The 17,943-nt window shown below is 40.3% G+C and overlaps 1 protein-coding gene across 6 annotated transcripts in view; it reads right to left on the minus strand.

Moving 5' to 3' along the window:
- Positions 1 to 17,943, minus strand: part of spryd3 (SPRY domain containing 3) — an 87,653-nt gene that overhangs the window by 63,689 nt on the left and 6,021 nt on the right. For 4 of the 6 annotated variants that reach the window (XM_021565955.3, XM_021565957.3, XM_021565956.3 and 1 more), the window contains exon 3: positions 9,348 to 9,423. The exons of the other annotated variants lie outside the window; for them this stretch is intronic. In XM_021565955.3, the coding sequence (XP_021421630.1) occupies positions 9,348 to 9,423 (76 nt within the window). The remainder of the gene's footprint in view (positions 1 to 9,347; positions 9,424 to 17,943) is intronic. 6 annotated transcript variants of the gene reach the window in all.

Consider the following 17,943-nt stretch of genomic DNA (forward strand, 5'->3'; position numbering starts at 1 on the left):
AAATGAGTCTGACACTGAGCAGAAACTACAAGAAATGTTAACAAAACTCAGCAAGATATTCCTTATGCGTTTTATAATTATTTTTTTCTGGATAAAGAAAATGCTGAATTCTGTGTTAACGTGACCACTGTGCCCAAAAAAAACAAATATTTGACTTACACAAATATTTACAAACCTGGCTTACATTTACATTTCTCTCTTATATGTGGGAAGTTTGGGAAAGATTTCTAAAATAAAAAATCTCTTGGAACTGATTTGCTTGTGTTTTTACAGTCTTATTACCAACAAGTCTTCTATTTTTTTGTTATCAGTTGAGGAAACCTGCGCTAGACCCACTCCAATTTGCATACCGCCCCAACAGACCCAGACTTAGTAATCTCAAGTGCCCTCCACACTGCCATCACCCAACGAAACAAAAGGAATACCTGTGTGAGAATTCTGTTTAATCGACTACAGATCAGCGTTAAACACAATAGTCCCCTCCAGGCTCGTCACCAAGCTTGGGACCCTGGGTCTGAACACCTCCCTATGCAACTGGTTTTCATAACAATCGGAAATCTGTATTTTTGGACACCGATTTGGCAGATTCTTTTTTTTTTTTTTATACCTTTATTTAACTAGGCAAGTCAGTTAAGAACACATTCTTATTTTCAATGACGGCCTACGAACGATGGGTTAACTGCCTTGTTCAGGGGCAGAATGAAAGATTTACCTTGTCAGCTCGGGGATTCAATCTTGCAACCTTACGGTTAACTAGTCCAACGCTCTAACCACCTGCCTTACATTGCACTCCACGAGGAGCGTTATGCGAATGCAGTAAGAAGTAAGGTAAATTGCTAGCTAGCATTAAACTTATCTTATAAAAAAAACAATCAATCATAATCATTAGTTAACTACACATGGTTGATGATATTACTAGTTTATCTAGCGCGTCATGCGTTGCATATAATCAATGCGGTGCGCATTCGCGAAAAAGGACTGTCGTTGCTCCAACGTGTACCTAACCATAAACATCAATGCCTTTCTTAAAATTAATGCACAAATATATATTTTTAAACCTGCATATTTAGTTAATATTGCCTGCTAACATGAATTTATTTTAAATAGGGAAATTGTGTCACTTCTCTTGCAACAGAGTCAGGGTATATGCAGCAGTTTGGGCAGCCTGGCTCGTTGCGAACTGAGTGAAGACTATTTCTTCCTAACAAAAACAGCCAACTTCGCCAAACGGGGGATAATTTAACAAAAGCGCATTTGTGAAAAAAGCACAATCGTTGCACGACTGTACCTAACCATAAACATCAATGCCTTTCTTAAAATCAATACACAGAAGTATATATTTTTAAACCTGCATATTTAGCCAAAATAAATCCAGGTTAGCAGGCAATATTAACCAGGTTAAATTGTGTCACTTCTCTTGCGTTCATTGCACGCAGAGTCAGGGTATATGCAACAGTTTGGGCCACCTGGCTCGTTGTGAACTAATTTGCCAGAATTTTACGGAATTATGACATAACATTGTACAACCTTCAATGTAACAGCAATATTTAGACTTAGGGATGCCACCCGTTAGATAAAATACGGAACGGTTCCTTATTTCACAGAAAGAATAAACGTTTTGTTTTTGAAATGATAGTTTCCGGATTCGACCATATTAATGACCAAAGGCTCGTATTTCTGTGTGTTATTATGTTATGATTAAGTATGATTTGATATTTGACAGAGCAGTCTGACTGAGTGATGGTGTAGGCAGCAGCAGCTCTTCACAATGCTTCAAGCATTGAGCCGTTTATGACTTCAAGCCTATCAACTCCCGAGATTAGGCTGGTGTAACCGATGTGAAATGGCTAGCTAGTTAGCGGGGTGCACGCTAATAGCATTTCAAACGTCACTCGCTCTGAGACTTGGAGTAGTTGTTCCCCTTGTGGAGCGATGGGTAATGATGCTTCGAGGGTGGCTGTTGTCGATGTGTTCCTGGTTCGAGCCCAGGTAGGGGCGAGGAGAGGGACGGAAGCTATACTGTTACACTGGCAATACTAAAGTGCCTATAATTTACTCCGCTACTTGAGTCATCTCGCTCTTTTCACACAATCCTAGCCCTGCCCAGTCACTCAAGGAGCGCATTTGTTGTTGCTCACCATGAGACAGTTGTGTTCAGTCAATACAGCACAACAATGTTGATGACAACGATGCCGTTTCCACTTTGCGTCTTAATATAAATCCACAAGCGTTCCATAATTTCACTATTAGTTTGTGTCTCTTGCATCTGTAAACATCTAGTTTTCTTAGTAAGCTGTGGCTACATCGTGTTAACCACTAACGCTAAATCATTAGCTAATAAATGTACTGAGTCAGAGCAAATGTAGATAGCTATACAGCCTGATACCAGTGATGGTGTAGGCCTAAATAAGCATGTTGTTTGTGCGACAGTATCTTCTAAACGAAAGAGGATTTGGTGAAGCATGAATATGTTAGCTACATGAAGTAGCTAAAATAAAACATTTCATGTAGTCAAAGATTATAGGGTCCCCTAGGAAAAACACTGACCAACACTTTGGTTCCTACCCTGTTACAATAACTCCTCCCTGGCATTTTTATTTGTTGTCATGTGAAACTCTGTATTCAAAGTGCCTACTATTATGTTCCAACTATAGAATTATAAATCATTCCATTTCCATGACAAGTTTTTTTAAATATAAATCGCAAGTCAAATCGCAATTGCAACATTTGGTTAAAAATAAGGCAAAGATCTTTTGCCAATATCATGCAGCCCTATGTGGCAGTGTGGAAACAATCTCAAATGAGTGTAGGAAATGCAGTAATTGATTAAAATGCAGAAAATAATTTTGGGTTGAAGTTTAACTGAACAGAATAAAGCAAATCAGAATGAAGAAAGACCCATTGGAATCACTTAGAATGTATGTGTTGCCACCCTAGTGTCACTCACTACTTATAAAGCAAAATTGAATTAGCATTAATCTAAAACATAAAATACTGTCAAATTATATTTTGGCCATATCGCCAAGCCCTAATAAAGAATGATAGTAAAAAGCAAACTCACTCCATCCTTCATTGAATCAGATGACTCATTCATCACAAAACCAACTGATATTGCCATCTACTTTCATTTGCAAGATTAGCAAACTTAGGCAATGCCAACAACAACCTCTGAACCTACACAGCCATTCATAACTCAAATTATGAAAGACAAGCATTGTAAAAAAAAAAAAAAAATCCATTAAGCGAGTGTGTAAGCATTGAAAAAATGATCGTTGTCAATCAACAATGACAAGCCACCTGGGGCTGGATGGAAATGTACCGAGGATGATAGCGGACTATATTGCCACTCCTATTTGCCATCTCTTTAATCTAAGCCTACAGAACAGTAAGTGCCCTCAGGCCTGGAAGGAAGCAAAAGTCATTCCACTACAGAAGAATAGCAAAGCAGGGAGGGGCACTCAACATGTACAGCACTTACACAAATGACTGATGATTGGCTGAAAGAAATGTATGAGAAGCTAGTAGGAGTTGTTTTTTCAGACTTCAGTGCAGCTTTTGACATTATTGATCATAATAGGCTGCTGGGAAAATGCTTTATTGTCGATTGAGAGTTCCCTATTTAACAGAACACAGATGGTGTTCATTAATGGAAGCCTCTCCAACATAATCCAGGTAGAGTCGGGCATTCCCCAGGGCAGTTGTCTAGGCCCCTTACTTTTTTTCAATCTTTACTAATGACCTGCCACTGTTTCTGAGTAAAGCCTGTGTGTCTATGTATGCTGATGACTAAACAGTATACACATCAGCTACCACAGCAAGTTAAATCACTGCAATACCTAAAGAACTGCAGTCCGTTTTAGAATGGGTGGAAAGTAATAAGACAGTACTAAATATTTCAAAAACTAAATACATTTTATTTGGGACAAACCATTCACTAAAACATCAACTAAATCTTGAAATGAATGTGAAAATTGAGCAATTTAAGGAGACTAAACTGCTTTGAGTAACCCTGGATTGTAAACCGTCATGGTCAAAACATATTGATGCAACAGTAGCTAAGATGGGGAGAGGTCTGTTTGTAATAAAGCGCTTCTCTGCTTTCTTGACATTGCTCAGCAAAACAAGTCCTACAGGCCCTAGTTTTGTTCACACCAGGACTACTCCCCAGTCAAATGATCAAGTGCCACCAAGAGAGACATAGGCAAATTACAGTTGGCCCAGAACAGAGCAGCACAGCTGACTCTTAAATATACCCAGAGAGCTAACATCAATGACATACATGTCAATCTCTCCTGGCTCAAAGTAGAGGAGAGATTGACTGCATCAATACTTGTCTTTGTGAGGGGTTTTAACATGTTGAAAGCACCAAGCTGTCTGTTCAAACGACCTAGCACAAAGCTCAGAGACCCATGCATACCCCACAAGACATGTCACCAGGGGTCTCTTGCCCCAGGACACTCCCCATATCCAGACGAGACTCCGGGAAACACACACTACTGCACAGAGCCATGACTTCAAGGAACTATATTCCACATCAAGTAACTCTTGCGAGCAGTAAAATCAAATCTAAAGAACAGAAAACTACACCTTATGGAATAACACAGACTGTAAAGAGACACAGGCACACACATTAATATTGTTTTATGGCATTATTATTAGAGGTCGACCGATTATGATTTTTCAACGCCGATACAGATTATTGGAGGACCAAAAAAAGACGATACCGATTAAAATCGGCCAATTTTTATTTATTTATTTATTTGTAATAATGACAATTACAACAATACTGAATGAACACTTATTTTAACTTAATATAATACATCAATAAAATCAATTTAGCCTCAAATTTGGTTTAAATAATGCAAAAACAAAGTGTTGGAGAAGAAAGTAAAAGTGCAATATGTGCTATGTAAGAAAGCTAACGTTTCAGTTCCTTGCTCAGAACATGAGAACATATGAAAGCTGGTGGTTCCATTTAACATGAGTCTTCAATATTCCCAGGTAAGAAGTTTTAGGTTGTAGTTATTATAGGAATTATAGGACTATTTCCCTCTATACCATTTGTATTTCATTAACCTTTGACTATTGGATGTTCTTATAGGCACTTTAGTATTGCCAGTGTAACAGTATAGCTTCCGTCCCTCTCCTCGCTCCTCCCTGGGCTCGAACCAGCAACACAACGACAACAGCCACCATCGAAGCAGCATTACCCATGCAGAGCAAGGGGAACAACTACTAGAAGGCTCAGAGCGAGTGACGTTTGAAATGCTATTAGCGCACACTAATTAGCTAGCCATTTCACTTTGGTTACACCAGCCTCATCTTGGGAGTTGATAGGCTTGAAGTCATAAACAGCGCAATGCTTGACGCACAACGAAGAGCTGCTGGCAAAACGCACGAAAGTGCTGTTTGAATTAATGTTTACGTGCCTGCTTCTGCCTACCACCACTCAGTCAGATACTTAGATACTTGTATGCTCAGTCAGATTATATGCAATGCAGGACACGCTAGATAATATCTAGTAATATTGTCAACCATGTGTAGTTAACTAGTGATTATGATTGATTGTTTTTTATAAGATAAGTTTAATGCTAGCTAGCAACTTACCTTGGCTTACTGCATTCGCGTAACAGGCAGTCTCCTTGTGGAGTGCAACGAGAGAGAGGCAGATCGTTATTGCGTTGGACGAGTTAACTGTAAGGTTGCAAGATTGGATCCACCGAGCTGACAAGGTGAAAATCTGTCGTTCTGCCCCTGAACAAAGAAGTTAACCCACCGTTCCTAGGCCGTCATTGAAAATAAGAATGTGTTCTTAACTGACTTGCCTAGTTAAATAAAAAGTACAAAAAATAAATATACAATTTGAAAATTACATTTTACAAAAAAAATTTAAAAAATACAAATCGGCGCCCAAAAATACAGATTTCCGATTGTTATGAAAATTTGAAATCGGCCATTCCGATTAATCGGTCGACCTCTAGTTATTATACACTTTGTGTTGTAGAAATGTTGTGGTGTAATGATGTTGTATGATGTATATTTTTTGTGGTTGGTATATTTTTTGTGTGATGTGCCTTAATGTGCTTGGAACCCAGGAAGAGTAGCCGCTGCTTTGGCAGAGGAACCAATGGGATAGTCCTAAAAGCAAGCTCAATCACATTAAGTTTTTGAAAGAAAACACTATTTGAACCCAGATTCTGGGCTGGATCCCACATGATTATTCACAGTCTGAAACTGAACTCCTTGGGTTTTTGAGTGAAAGTCCAGGTCTCACTCACCTGTTCTCCTCCGCACTCATTCGAGGAAACTTTTTGATCAGTTCAGTTCAATCTCTAGGCTTTTACATTACTGGCTGTACTGCACTTGACACTTGACAGGTTCAAATACATTAGTAGAAGGTACTTAAAAGCTTATAAATGTCTGAATGAAAGATTCACAGACGCAGCTGGGCTTAGATAGGCTGATGAAATTGGAATGGACTTTGAATGGATTGAAATGGAATTCAAATAAAATGTTGAAATAAGTGGAATGCCACAAATCCCAGATGTTCTTCTGCTGGATTCACAGAAGACAGATAGGCCTAGATTTGAGTGCACAGGGGCAGTGTCTGACGAAGGTGAAATAATTTCCTTGTGAAAGCATAATGAGGAAACATGAGGATACTAGTGACGCATACTCTGAAAGGCAAATGACCTTTATGGGAAAGAATGCCCCCAAATTTTCAATATCTGGGGGAATTTCACAGGATGTGCGTCATGCCGAATGAGAATTGAGAACCGGATCACATAAAGTATGGATGTGGAGTTCTTTAAAGATCACTTCTCAACTTCTAACTGTAAATGTCAAACTCATTTAATCTAACTTGCAGATAGCCATCAGACTCCAACTGTGACTAGCATTTGAGAATGATTTTGGTTACCCTTTTCTTTGATAAAAAGGGATCCGGTTCTGAGAAACTCTGGTATCTTGCTTGGAAAATGGCCTCTAGCTTGCGCACATACACATCTCATGTAGGTCAGGAGCATGAGGAACATCACTTTCAACAACATGTTAGCACTGACGCTACTAAGAAAAGCTTTCTGCATAAAATTACACTGCACTGTTATAATATTGTCATATTAGGCTAAGTTTACAACCTAAGTTTAGTATGGTAACATGTTACATACTTAAAAGGATTTGTAAAGGGGTTATACAGTAAGTAGGCCTAGCATTTAAACAATTATCAACTACTTATAAACCCTTTATTCTTAATCTATACCTCAAGGCTCATGGATTTGATCGCTTATTTGCTTGAATTTTTTATTATTATTTTTTAATCAGGGAAATTTGGATAACTAGAGCCACTATCAACTTGCTGTGGAGTCGTGGAGACAAGCTGTGAAAGAGGCGACTCCTGGATGCTGGCCTTCTAGGCAGAGTTCCTCTGTCCAGTGTCTGTGTTCTTTTGCACATCTTAATAATTTATTTTAATTGGCCAGTCCGAGATATGGATTTTTCTTTGCAACTCTGTCTAGAAGGCAAGCAAGTCGCCTCTTTACTGTTGATGTTCAGATGTTTTGCGGGTACTTTTTAATGAAGCTGTCAGTTGAGGACTTGCGAGTCGTCTTTTTCTCAAACTAGACACTAATATACTTGTCCTCTTGCTCAGTTGTGCACCGGGCCCTCCCACTCATCTTTCTATTCTAGTTAGAGCCAGTTTTTGCTGTTCTGTGAAGGGAGTAGTACACAAGGTTGTACCCGATCTTCAGTTTCTTGGCAATTTTTCACATGGAATAGCCTTCATTTCTCAGAACAAGAATAGACTGACGAGTTTCAGAAGAAAGTCCTTTGTTTCTGGCCATTTTGAGCCTGTATTCGAACCCACAAATGCTGATGCTCCAGATACTCAACTAGTCTAAAGAAGGTCAGTTTTATTGCTTCTTATCAGAACAACAGTTTTCAGCTGTGCTAACATAATTGCAAAAGGGTTTTCTAATGATCAATTAGCCTTTTAAAATGAAAAACTTGGATTAGCAAACACAACGTGCCATTGGAACACAGTGATGGTTGCTGATAATGGGCCCCTGTACGCCTATGTGGATATTCCATAAAACATTAACTTTTTTTTTAATCAGCTGTTTCCAGCAATAGTAATTTACAACATTAACAATGTCTACACTGTATTTCTGATCAATTTGATGTTATTTTAAATTGACAAAGTGTTTTTCTTTCAAAAACAAAAAACTTTTGAATGGTAGTGTATCCTCCAAACACCGGCTTCGAGGGCATTATCACGTTTATACAACTGGTTACCAACATATTCAAATAATAATATGCATATTTTCATGGAAAAATTTTATTTTGATGAATTTATTCATACTATTTCATCCTTCCACAAGACATACTCCCAACACAAATATAAGGTTTCTACCCAAGCCGGCTGGTCGTTCGTTCTATCGGTTCGGTTGACAGTCATTGAGTCTTTTTGTTCTGTATCTATGGACAGTCATTTGTTCTATTGCCATACATACAGCACCAGTCAAAAGTTTGGACACACCTACTCATTGCAGGGTTTTTATTTATTTATACATTGTAGAATAATAGTGAAGACACCAAAACTATGAAATAACATATGGAATCATGTAGTAACCCAAAAGGTGTTAAACAACTCAAAATATATTTTACATTTGATATTCTTCAAAGTAGCCACCCTTTGCCTTGATGACACCTTTGCACACGCTTGGCATTCTCTAAACCAACTTCACCTGAAGGAGTTCCCACATATGCTCTACTTTTCCTTCACTCTGTGCTCCAACTCATCCCGAACCATCTCAATTAGGTTTGGATAATGTCTAGATGTTTTTTATAGTGGAGATCAAGTTTATAAATTGCCTGGCTGATGAAACAGTGGATTGCACAGTCAAATGGAACAGAGTAAATAGGCATTTTAACGTCATAGCTTTAGCCGTTGATAACTTGTGGAATAGACAGCGGCTGGAATCCGATTTTAACCAATCAGCATTCAGGATTTTTTTATTTTATTTAACTAGGCAAGACAGTTAAGAAAAAAATCTTATTTACAATGATGGCCTAGGAACAGTGGGTTAACTGCCTTGTTCAGGGGCAGAATGACAAGTTTACCTTGTCAGCTCAGGGATTCGATCTAGCAACCTTTCGGTTACTGGCCTGGCCCAATGCTCTAACCACTAGGCTACCTGCTGCCCCTATTAGCATTAGACCCACCCATTGTATAATTGAAAATAATAACTGCTTAGAAGCGTGCAAGGCACACACATTTCAAAAGATAAGGCTATCATCATCTAAGGATACTAATCATTGGTGAAAATAAAACAGGTGTTAACACTTACCTCAAAGTAGCAGTTTCCCTTTGATAAGGGACGGGGAGCCACATAGCAGCCAACCTCATCAGAGTTCCCTTGATAGCTGAAGAGAAATAACAAGGAAACACTTCCACTCAGACATCTGCCAATTAGAAGGTGAAGATCCTAGTTTGAGATAAGAGCCAGGGGCACTTTTGGGGGGGCATAAGCTGAATTTAGTTGTCGTATAATAATAGTCATAATAGTTTTAATATATTCAGTTTTAGGAGAAGGGGGATTCAATGTTATATTCCAGTAGAAACACTTAACAAAAAGCAGTTTTTCCATTTTCACATTATTTTACAAGCAGAACGGCACAGTTGGGAGAAGCTTAATTTCCAACATTTCTAAACAATCTAAATCATTATTTTTTGAGACAGAGGTGTCACCAAAGCTGTGTTGTATTAAGTACTGTATGTCGTAGTTGTATTTATTAGGTAAAGTGCCTTCGGAAACTATTCAGATCCTTTCCCCTTTTCCAGTTATGTTACAGCCTTTCTCTAAAAATATATATTTTTTAAATAATATATATATTATTTATTTATTTTAATTGCAAAAAAATCTAAAAACCTGTTTCTGGAAACAGGTTCTTAGAAATGTTTGCGAATGTATTGAAAATACATAAGTATTCAGACCCTTTGCTATGGGACTCGAAATTCCGCTCAAGGGCATCCTGTTTCCAGTCCACCTGTGGTAAATGTTGTTTATACTGTGGTAAAGATGTTTATACAACTTGATTGGAGTCCACCTGTGCTAAATTCAATTGAAAGGACATGATTTGGAAAGGAACACACCCAGTCTATATAAAGGTCCCACAATTGACAGTGCATGTCAGAGCAAAAACCAAGCCATGATGTCGAAGGAATTGTCCGTAGAGCCCCGAGATGGGATTGTGTCGAGGCACAGATCTAGGGAAGGGAACCAAAACATTTCTGCAGCATTGAAGGTCCCCAACAACACAGTGGCCTCCATCCTCCTTAAAAGGAAGAAGATTGGAACCACCAAGACTCTTCCTAGTGCTGGCCGCCCGGGCAAACTGAGCAATCGGGGGAGAAGGGCCTTGGACAGGGAGGTGACCAAGAACCCGGTGGTCACTCTGACAGAACTCCAGAGTTCCTCTGTGGAGATGGGAGAAACTTCCATACGGACAACCATCTCCGCAGCACCAAATCAAGCCTTCATGTTAGTGGCCAGACGGCAGTCACTCCTCAGTAAAAGATACATGACAGCCACTTGGAGTTTGCCAAAAGGCACCTAAAGACTCTTTAGACCATGATAAATGATATCATCTGGTCTGATGAAACCAAGATTGAACTCTTTGGCCTGAATGCCAAGCGTTACATTTGGAAGAAATCTGGCACCATACCTAAAGTGAAGCATGGTGGTGACAGCATCATGCAGTGGGGACGTTTTTCAGCGGCAGGGACTGGGAGACTAGTCAGGATCGAGCAAAAGATGAATGGAGCAAAGTACAGATAAATCTTTGATGAAAGGATCTCAGGACCTCAGACTGGGTCGAAGGTTCATCTTCCAACAGGACAACAAACCTAAGCACACAGCCATGACAAGTGTCTTCAGGACAAGTCTCTGAATGTCCTTGAGTGGCCCAGCTTGACCCCGGACTTGAACCCCATCGAACATCTCTGGAGAGACCTGAAAATAGCTGTGTAGCAACACTCCACATCCACTCCACATCCAACCTGATAGAGCTTGAGAGGATCTGTAGATAAGAATGAAAGAAACTCCCCAAATTACAGGTGTGCCAAGCTTAGCAAACATTTCTAAAAACCTGTTTTGCATTGTCATTATTGGGTATTGTGTGTAGATGGATGAGGGGAAAAAATGATTTAATCCATTTTAGAATAAGGCTGTAAGGTAACAAAATGTGGAAAAGGTCAAGGGGTCTGAATACATTCCAAAGGCACTGTATGTCTTTCAAAGTGGCATTACAAGCACAAAACATTAACAAAAAATGACAATTATGACAACTGTGCCCATTTGAATGCCAATTAATCGTTACCCCAAATTCTATTATTGTCAGGGCCCTAGTTTGGAGTTAACTTTCTAGCTAATTGGCTGTTAGAGTTTATACTTCATCCAATTATGTGGGGAGGTCAAAATAATGAAAATCAATCTACCAAATCAATTCATTTTAAAATGTTGATTACTTGTCCTTGCCATTATAATTCAGTGGATAGGACATATGGAAAAAAACTAACACTTTGCTAACATGGGGGTCCCTGGGTCACCGGATTCTCTGGGCGGGGTCACTGAGCAATAGGTTGAATACCCCTGGTTTAGATAGCTGGCTAGACCAACTTCCCAATCTAAAAAGAAATTGCTGACATGGGCTAATTGAATGACTTTCAGTGACTGACACTAAAACAGAAAAAAAACACATTTCAAAATGTCACCTTGTGTATTCTACTACTCTAACTCAACAGTAAGTTGAGAACACGACGGAGTTTCAAAAAAAGTGAAAATATATATTTGGGGGGGGGGGGGGGGGGGCACCAGTTGCCCAGCCCTGTAATAGAAGCACCATATTTTAATTCAAGACTATCAGATAGGCCTACATGCAAAGAGTTTCATAAAGCTCAAACACATTCAATTAAACAATCACAAGTCTTTAAAGCCCTCATGCAGTACATCAAACAAAGTGATCATAAACATTGACACTGTATATGACATGAGCTTTATGAAATCAACTAAAATTGTATTGGTCGCATACACATATTTAGCAGATGTTATTGCAGGTGCAGCGAAACGCTTGTCTTCCTAGCTCCAACTGTGCAGTAATAAAAAATATTTAAAAAATACTCCAAAGTTTCTTAGGAGCTAGGAACCAGGTGACGACGTCTATCGGCGCCATCTTGTCTATGATATGGAAATGTGAAGTTCCCATTTGGACTCACGGGTGTAAGGCTTGCTTGTACGACATCAAAGTGGTATTTACTATAATCCTCAACGTCTCATCTTTCAAAATACATAGTCCTCTTAAATGTACAGCATTTCCCTCAGACAACAAAACATTTTCAAAAGTTGCCCAATTAGCAGGAGTGATGGGGGCGACTTACTGTCTGTCGCACAAGGTGCTCAAATTCAGAACAGCTTTCAGTCGAAGCCCATACAGCACTGTGAAGCGCAGAGCCAGAGCTCTGACATCATGTATAGCATGTTACTGTACATGCACTGCGTTCCAATTTAGGCATTTATAATAATATATTCAGTAGTGTTCTCAACATAGTAAACAATAACAATTCAATTACAATATAAAACATCATACATTTAGAATCAAGGCAGGAAATAGCAATACATCCTAAAGGGACTTTCCAGATTAGGACTATAGGAAAGAGTCTGTAGAAATGTGTTTTAAGGGCCCTTAAAAGTTCTGATTGATGGAGCGGCTCTCAGATGATCAGGGAGAACATTCCATAGGCCCCTCGCAAGGGAGCAGAAGGCTCGGTCCCCCATAGTACGGAGATGTGTCTTGGGGAATTGAATAAGTAGGGAGTTGCTCGAGAAACTCCCTTCTAACATTGATAGAAATGTGGTCCCTGATGTAGGTAGGACCCAATCCATTTGAGGTTATAAACATTAGGAAGATTAAAGTCAACCCTATTGTTGACCGGTAGCCAGTGGAGTTCAGCAAGGACGGGGAGATGTGGGCTGACTTCTTGGTCCTGATCAGTACTCTGGCAGAGTTCTAGCCAAATCGCTTCAGAGGCTACAAGGGTCCCCGAACAGAGTGTTGCCGTAATCAAGCCAGGAGAAGTTGAAGACGTGGACAAGTTTCTCTGCATCTGGCTGGGAGGGAAAATGTTTGAGCTGGGCATTGTTTCTCAGATGGAAAAATTATGTTTTGCAGATGTTTTATATGGGCATCAAAGACAGAAGTATCAATCTTGACTCCCAGGTTGGAGAGATGACAAAGGACAGATGGGCGTCTTGGCCATCAACTGTAGGGCAGCATTGGGGACCTGCTTGGGTGTCCCAATAAGCATAGCTTCAGGATTTCTGCTGTTCAGCTGAAGGAAGTTCTCTATATCCATGCCCTGATGTCATCTATGCAGCTGCTACATTTTGCTAGGGCTGAGATGGTGTCCGGTTTGGTGTTAATATATACTTGGGTATCATCAGCGTAGCAGTGGAAGTTGATGTTCGGCCGAGAGGGAGCATGTAGATAAGGAACAGAATAGGCCCCAAAACAGACCACTGTGGGACACCACGTGACTGAAGAATTCTCAGATCTGGACTCTCCAATCGTAATGTATTAATTCCCATTGGAGCGGTAGGAAGATAACCAATTCAGAGCAGTTCTAAGAGGAGAAGAAGGCTAGCTGATCCAGAATCTGCAGCCATCAGCAGGTAATTGGTAACTTTCACCAGAGCTGTTTCGGTGCAAGGGCCAGAAGAGAGACTGAAAAACTTTGTACAGCGGATTGGCAGACAGATGGGATTGAAGCTGGTTTGCAACTACTTTTTCCAGTCTTTTGATAGGAAGGGGAGGTTGGCGATAAGCAGGGGAGGTTGGCGATAGGCCTGTAGTTGGATAGGATGTCATGGTCAAGGTTGAGTTTCTTCAATAAGGGGGTGACTGCAGCGGTTTTGAAGAGTGATGGTATCTCCCCGGTCAGCAGGGACTTGTTGAGGAGGGTGGTATCAAACTGAAGCAGGCTAGATGAGCAGGTTTGGAGTAGGGATAGGGTCAAGGGAGCAAGTGGTGACCTTCATTTTAAAGATGATTGACTGCATAGTGGTTTATGTTGCTGAGGGGAGGGGCAGACTGCGTTGGGGGCTCAGGAGGTGGGGTGCAGGTTGTTTTGGAAGCCATGATGTTTGTTCTAATGTTGTCAACCTTACTCTGAGAAGGTTGAGAACAGGTTGAGAACAGGGTTCTGAGGTTAGTTTTGTTTGTGTCAATCATGGTAGAAGGCAGCAGTAGAAGACTGATCCTGCTGCTTTTAGGGCAGCAGAGTAGCTTGTTGGGTGGTCTTTGTAGGCCAGCAATGGGACAGTGAGGCCATCCTTCCACCAGCGCTTCTCAAGCTTACGGCCATGACTCTTTATTCCGCACAGTTCATCAGTGAACCAGGGTGAAGAGCATTGGACGGTTAATTTGCGTTTTTTTCAGGAGCAAGGATGTTCAGGGTAGTTCTTAGAGTGCTGTTATACAGGTTGACCATGTCGCTGAGTACCAGCTCACTGCAGTCAGACTCAAAGGTGGGCTGAATGTGTTCCAGGAAGAGGGATTCGTTGTTTTTTTTATTTAATGGTCCTCTTTGGGCGGTGGAGCGGAGTGGGTGCCATCAGAGATAATGTCACAGCCTTGTGGTCAGATACAGGGACATCTCCAGTAATAATGATGTCTAATGTGTGTCCACGGTTGTGGTTGGTAACATTAATATGTTGCACAAGGTTTAGACAGTCCAGCAAGTTGAGGAAATCAGCAGCAATACATCACTTTGGTGAGTCAATATGGATGTTAAAGTCACCCAAAATCACACTGGAGAAGGTGGGGCATGCAGAGGTTAATATTTCAGAAAACGTACACATAAATTAGGTGCTTGTCTAAAAAGCAAGGCACTCAAAAGACTGAAAATCAGCAGCAGTCAATTGGTTTCAAATAAAGCAGTCTCTGTATAAAACAGCATGGCCTCCATTACGTCCGATGGAGGCCTTGTGTGCCTTTTCAATGTATTTATATCCAGGCAGAGCTGCCTCATTTAGTTGGTAAAAGTCCTCCTCTTGCTTCAGTGAAACAGGTAATGTAAAATTCATTGTCTAAGATGAACTCATACAAAAGAGAATTGTTTGTTAAGGACTAGACATAGTAGAGTGCAAAACGCTGGAAACCGTTTCATTACATGTTTGTTGATCAACTGCGCTCTGTATGGACTGTATAGACTTGGAGTGGGTGACGTCATTTGCCTGAGGGTCAGCCTGCAGAAATAGCTGTCCATTACGAACCCAACTCCGGTGCTGTATTGCTCTCAATACGAATGTGCACAATATACTTTTGTTTCTTAATTAGTCTCCTACACCCTAGTCATCTGCATGTTTCCCATAAGAGCCTGTATTGAAAGAGGCTGTTCTTAAACACCTTACACAGTGATGTTTTAATCTGTGCAAAACTTCAGGAGGAATCCTTGTGTGTGTAGTGAATGAAGGCTGCTGCCATTTCTGAATATTTTGGTCCAGTAGATGAGGATCTAGAAAGATCTACCTAGGCTGGTATTTGAATCTAAACTATTTGCTAGTTGATTGAAAAGGTTGGAGAAATAGCGAAATATGTTAACAAATATAACATTGATGATAAAAACACCAATTCCAGTGTGCTTTACTTGATAAGCTATCAAATAAACTAAAATGTTGATAATAACAATGTGCATTACATTTTTTTTTAAAAACTCTTAAAACTAATAATTATGGATAATTTTGCAGGTATAGACTACCAAGGTGCCATGAAATCCCATATTTGTCATCTTGATTATCAGTGCCCAAATCTGCAATTTTCAACCTGTATACATTCGGTTTACAAGCGTAAAGGACTAATGAAAATAACTCCAAAACATATGTTTTATCATTTATTTCCCTGAGCCTCCTTTGGCCCTTGAAATGCTCAGTCTGATCGTATTGGCTGTAGGAAACTAATTTGAAGAGATTTAGATACACAGCCCTGATTGGCTGATAGGATGTTCTAGAGCCCACCCTCTTACCCAGATGAACAGTTGGAAAGAAATGAAGGGGCTGCTTTTTCCACTTGGAACCGCTTGGACCTTATGGTTTCCTCTCGCATGAAGGGGGTGGAATTATGAGGGAATTAAGTCACGGTCAGAATACGGTGTATCTGTAGAAACACCACCGCCACACCTTGATTTATCTTCACCCCCAAACGAATAGCAGGTGAATAGCATGCTATTCTCATGCTTAAGTTCAAGGTCAGAATACGAGAAAAGAAAAAAGTGCATAGAAAGAGAATCACATTTAATTTACGCACGCTGAACTCGAGTCGGAATTGCCCCGTATAGCCTATCTGTACCATCTTTTCATAGGACAACCCTGTTTTTACTGAGTTGGCATATTGAGTTACAGAACTGTCCCTTTTCAGTGTTTTGTGTCGCACAGCTTGGGGAGGAACCCGTTTTTCGCCGAGACAGTATAATGATGCATTAGCCTAACACTTTGATGAACTGCATTATGGGCCAGGTGGTCCCAGCTCAGTTTGGGCTCTTGCTAACTCTGTTGCTGTCATCTTGTTTTGTTCAAATACCAGAGCATGACTACATCAATATTACTATGCTTGGGTCAGTAGGACGTTCATTGTTTTTGGGGCGGGTGAGTCAAATGTTCAGATCATGTGCTAGAAATTAGTTAGTGGTGTACCGAGTATCCCCTAAAATGTTTTCAATGATTTCAATCACTGTGTATCATGACAGACCTCATGACATGAATGAATATGAACAGAAGGGACACTGAAACTACGGAAACACTATACTTGACACCCAGTACGGTCATAACCATGTCATAACAGCTGACATAACCTGTCATAATATGGTAATAACACTATGACCCATATACATGGATCTTACCGACAGTGACAAGTCAAATTCAAGGACTTAAGTACTTTTTCCAGCACTAATATTTGCTGTATTCTATAGCAATTTGAAGAGAAACAAGCTATTAATGTGTTTGATAAAATGAAAGATTCTCTAACTCACGGAACCCTATTTACATTTTAGGGGACCCCACATGGGTCCCAGACCCCAAGTTCGGGAACAACTGTACTATTAACCTTTCTCCCTGCTTGCTTCAATGTTTCAACTTTCTGTGTATCTCCTTTATTGAAGCCAGAAGGCCAAACGGAACGCGAACAAGCGTGTACACGCTGGAATTAGAATGCACGGTAGTAAATTACAGAAAACAGACGTGCCGCGAGCGTCAACGTCATCAAAAGCGTCATGTTCTTCAAACTAGAAAGCAAGTCAACTTCTTTGCCTACCCAAAGCAATGCTCTTTCGCGATTAATTTGATTTAGCCCTCACTCACCACTCTGTCTCGCTACTCACTGTAAAGAAAACGTATTTTGTTGTGATAACTTATAGTAGTCCATGTTTTGATTATAGCTAGCTTCATTTCTGTCGACTGCTCCTGTTGAGATCAGGCTCCGTTCAACGTTAGATTCTAACTTAATCCGTCTAACCAGCTAGCTCCTGGCTATCAGCCAGAGCCCTTGAGCTACCTAGCTAGTTAACTAGACATCTGTCTGACTGAAATATCAGCGCCTATTTACCAGTTGTACACTAAGTCTTCGAAAAACAGTTTTTTGGTGGCAAGAGTCAAGGGGTGTTAAAAAAAATCCCACTGTGAGCGGCGTCTCTCTGCCACTGTAGGTCTGGGCTGAGGTAGTTCGTTTCACCTCTCGGCCTATGTCGTGGGCAGAGTGGAGAGTGAATGTGCCGCTAACAAGGCAAAGGTGGAGGAGCAGGAGGATATAACGAGCATACATGAATCATTCAGGATTCCACTTTTTCGCAAATGTAAGCGCAATTAGAACTCATATCAAGAAGCCTTTGAGCATTGA

The sequence above is a fragment of the Oncorhynchus mykiss genome, chromosome 16 (genome assembly GCF_057628025.1).
Source record: "Oncorhynchus mykiss isolate SJ-2025 chromosome 16, ASM5762802v1, whole genome shotgun sequence".
Taxonomy (NCBI): domain Eukaryota; kingdom Metazoa; phylum Chordata; class Actinopteri; order Salmoniformes; family Salmonidae; genus Oncorhynchus; species Oncorhynchus mykiss.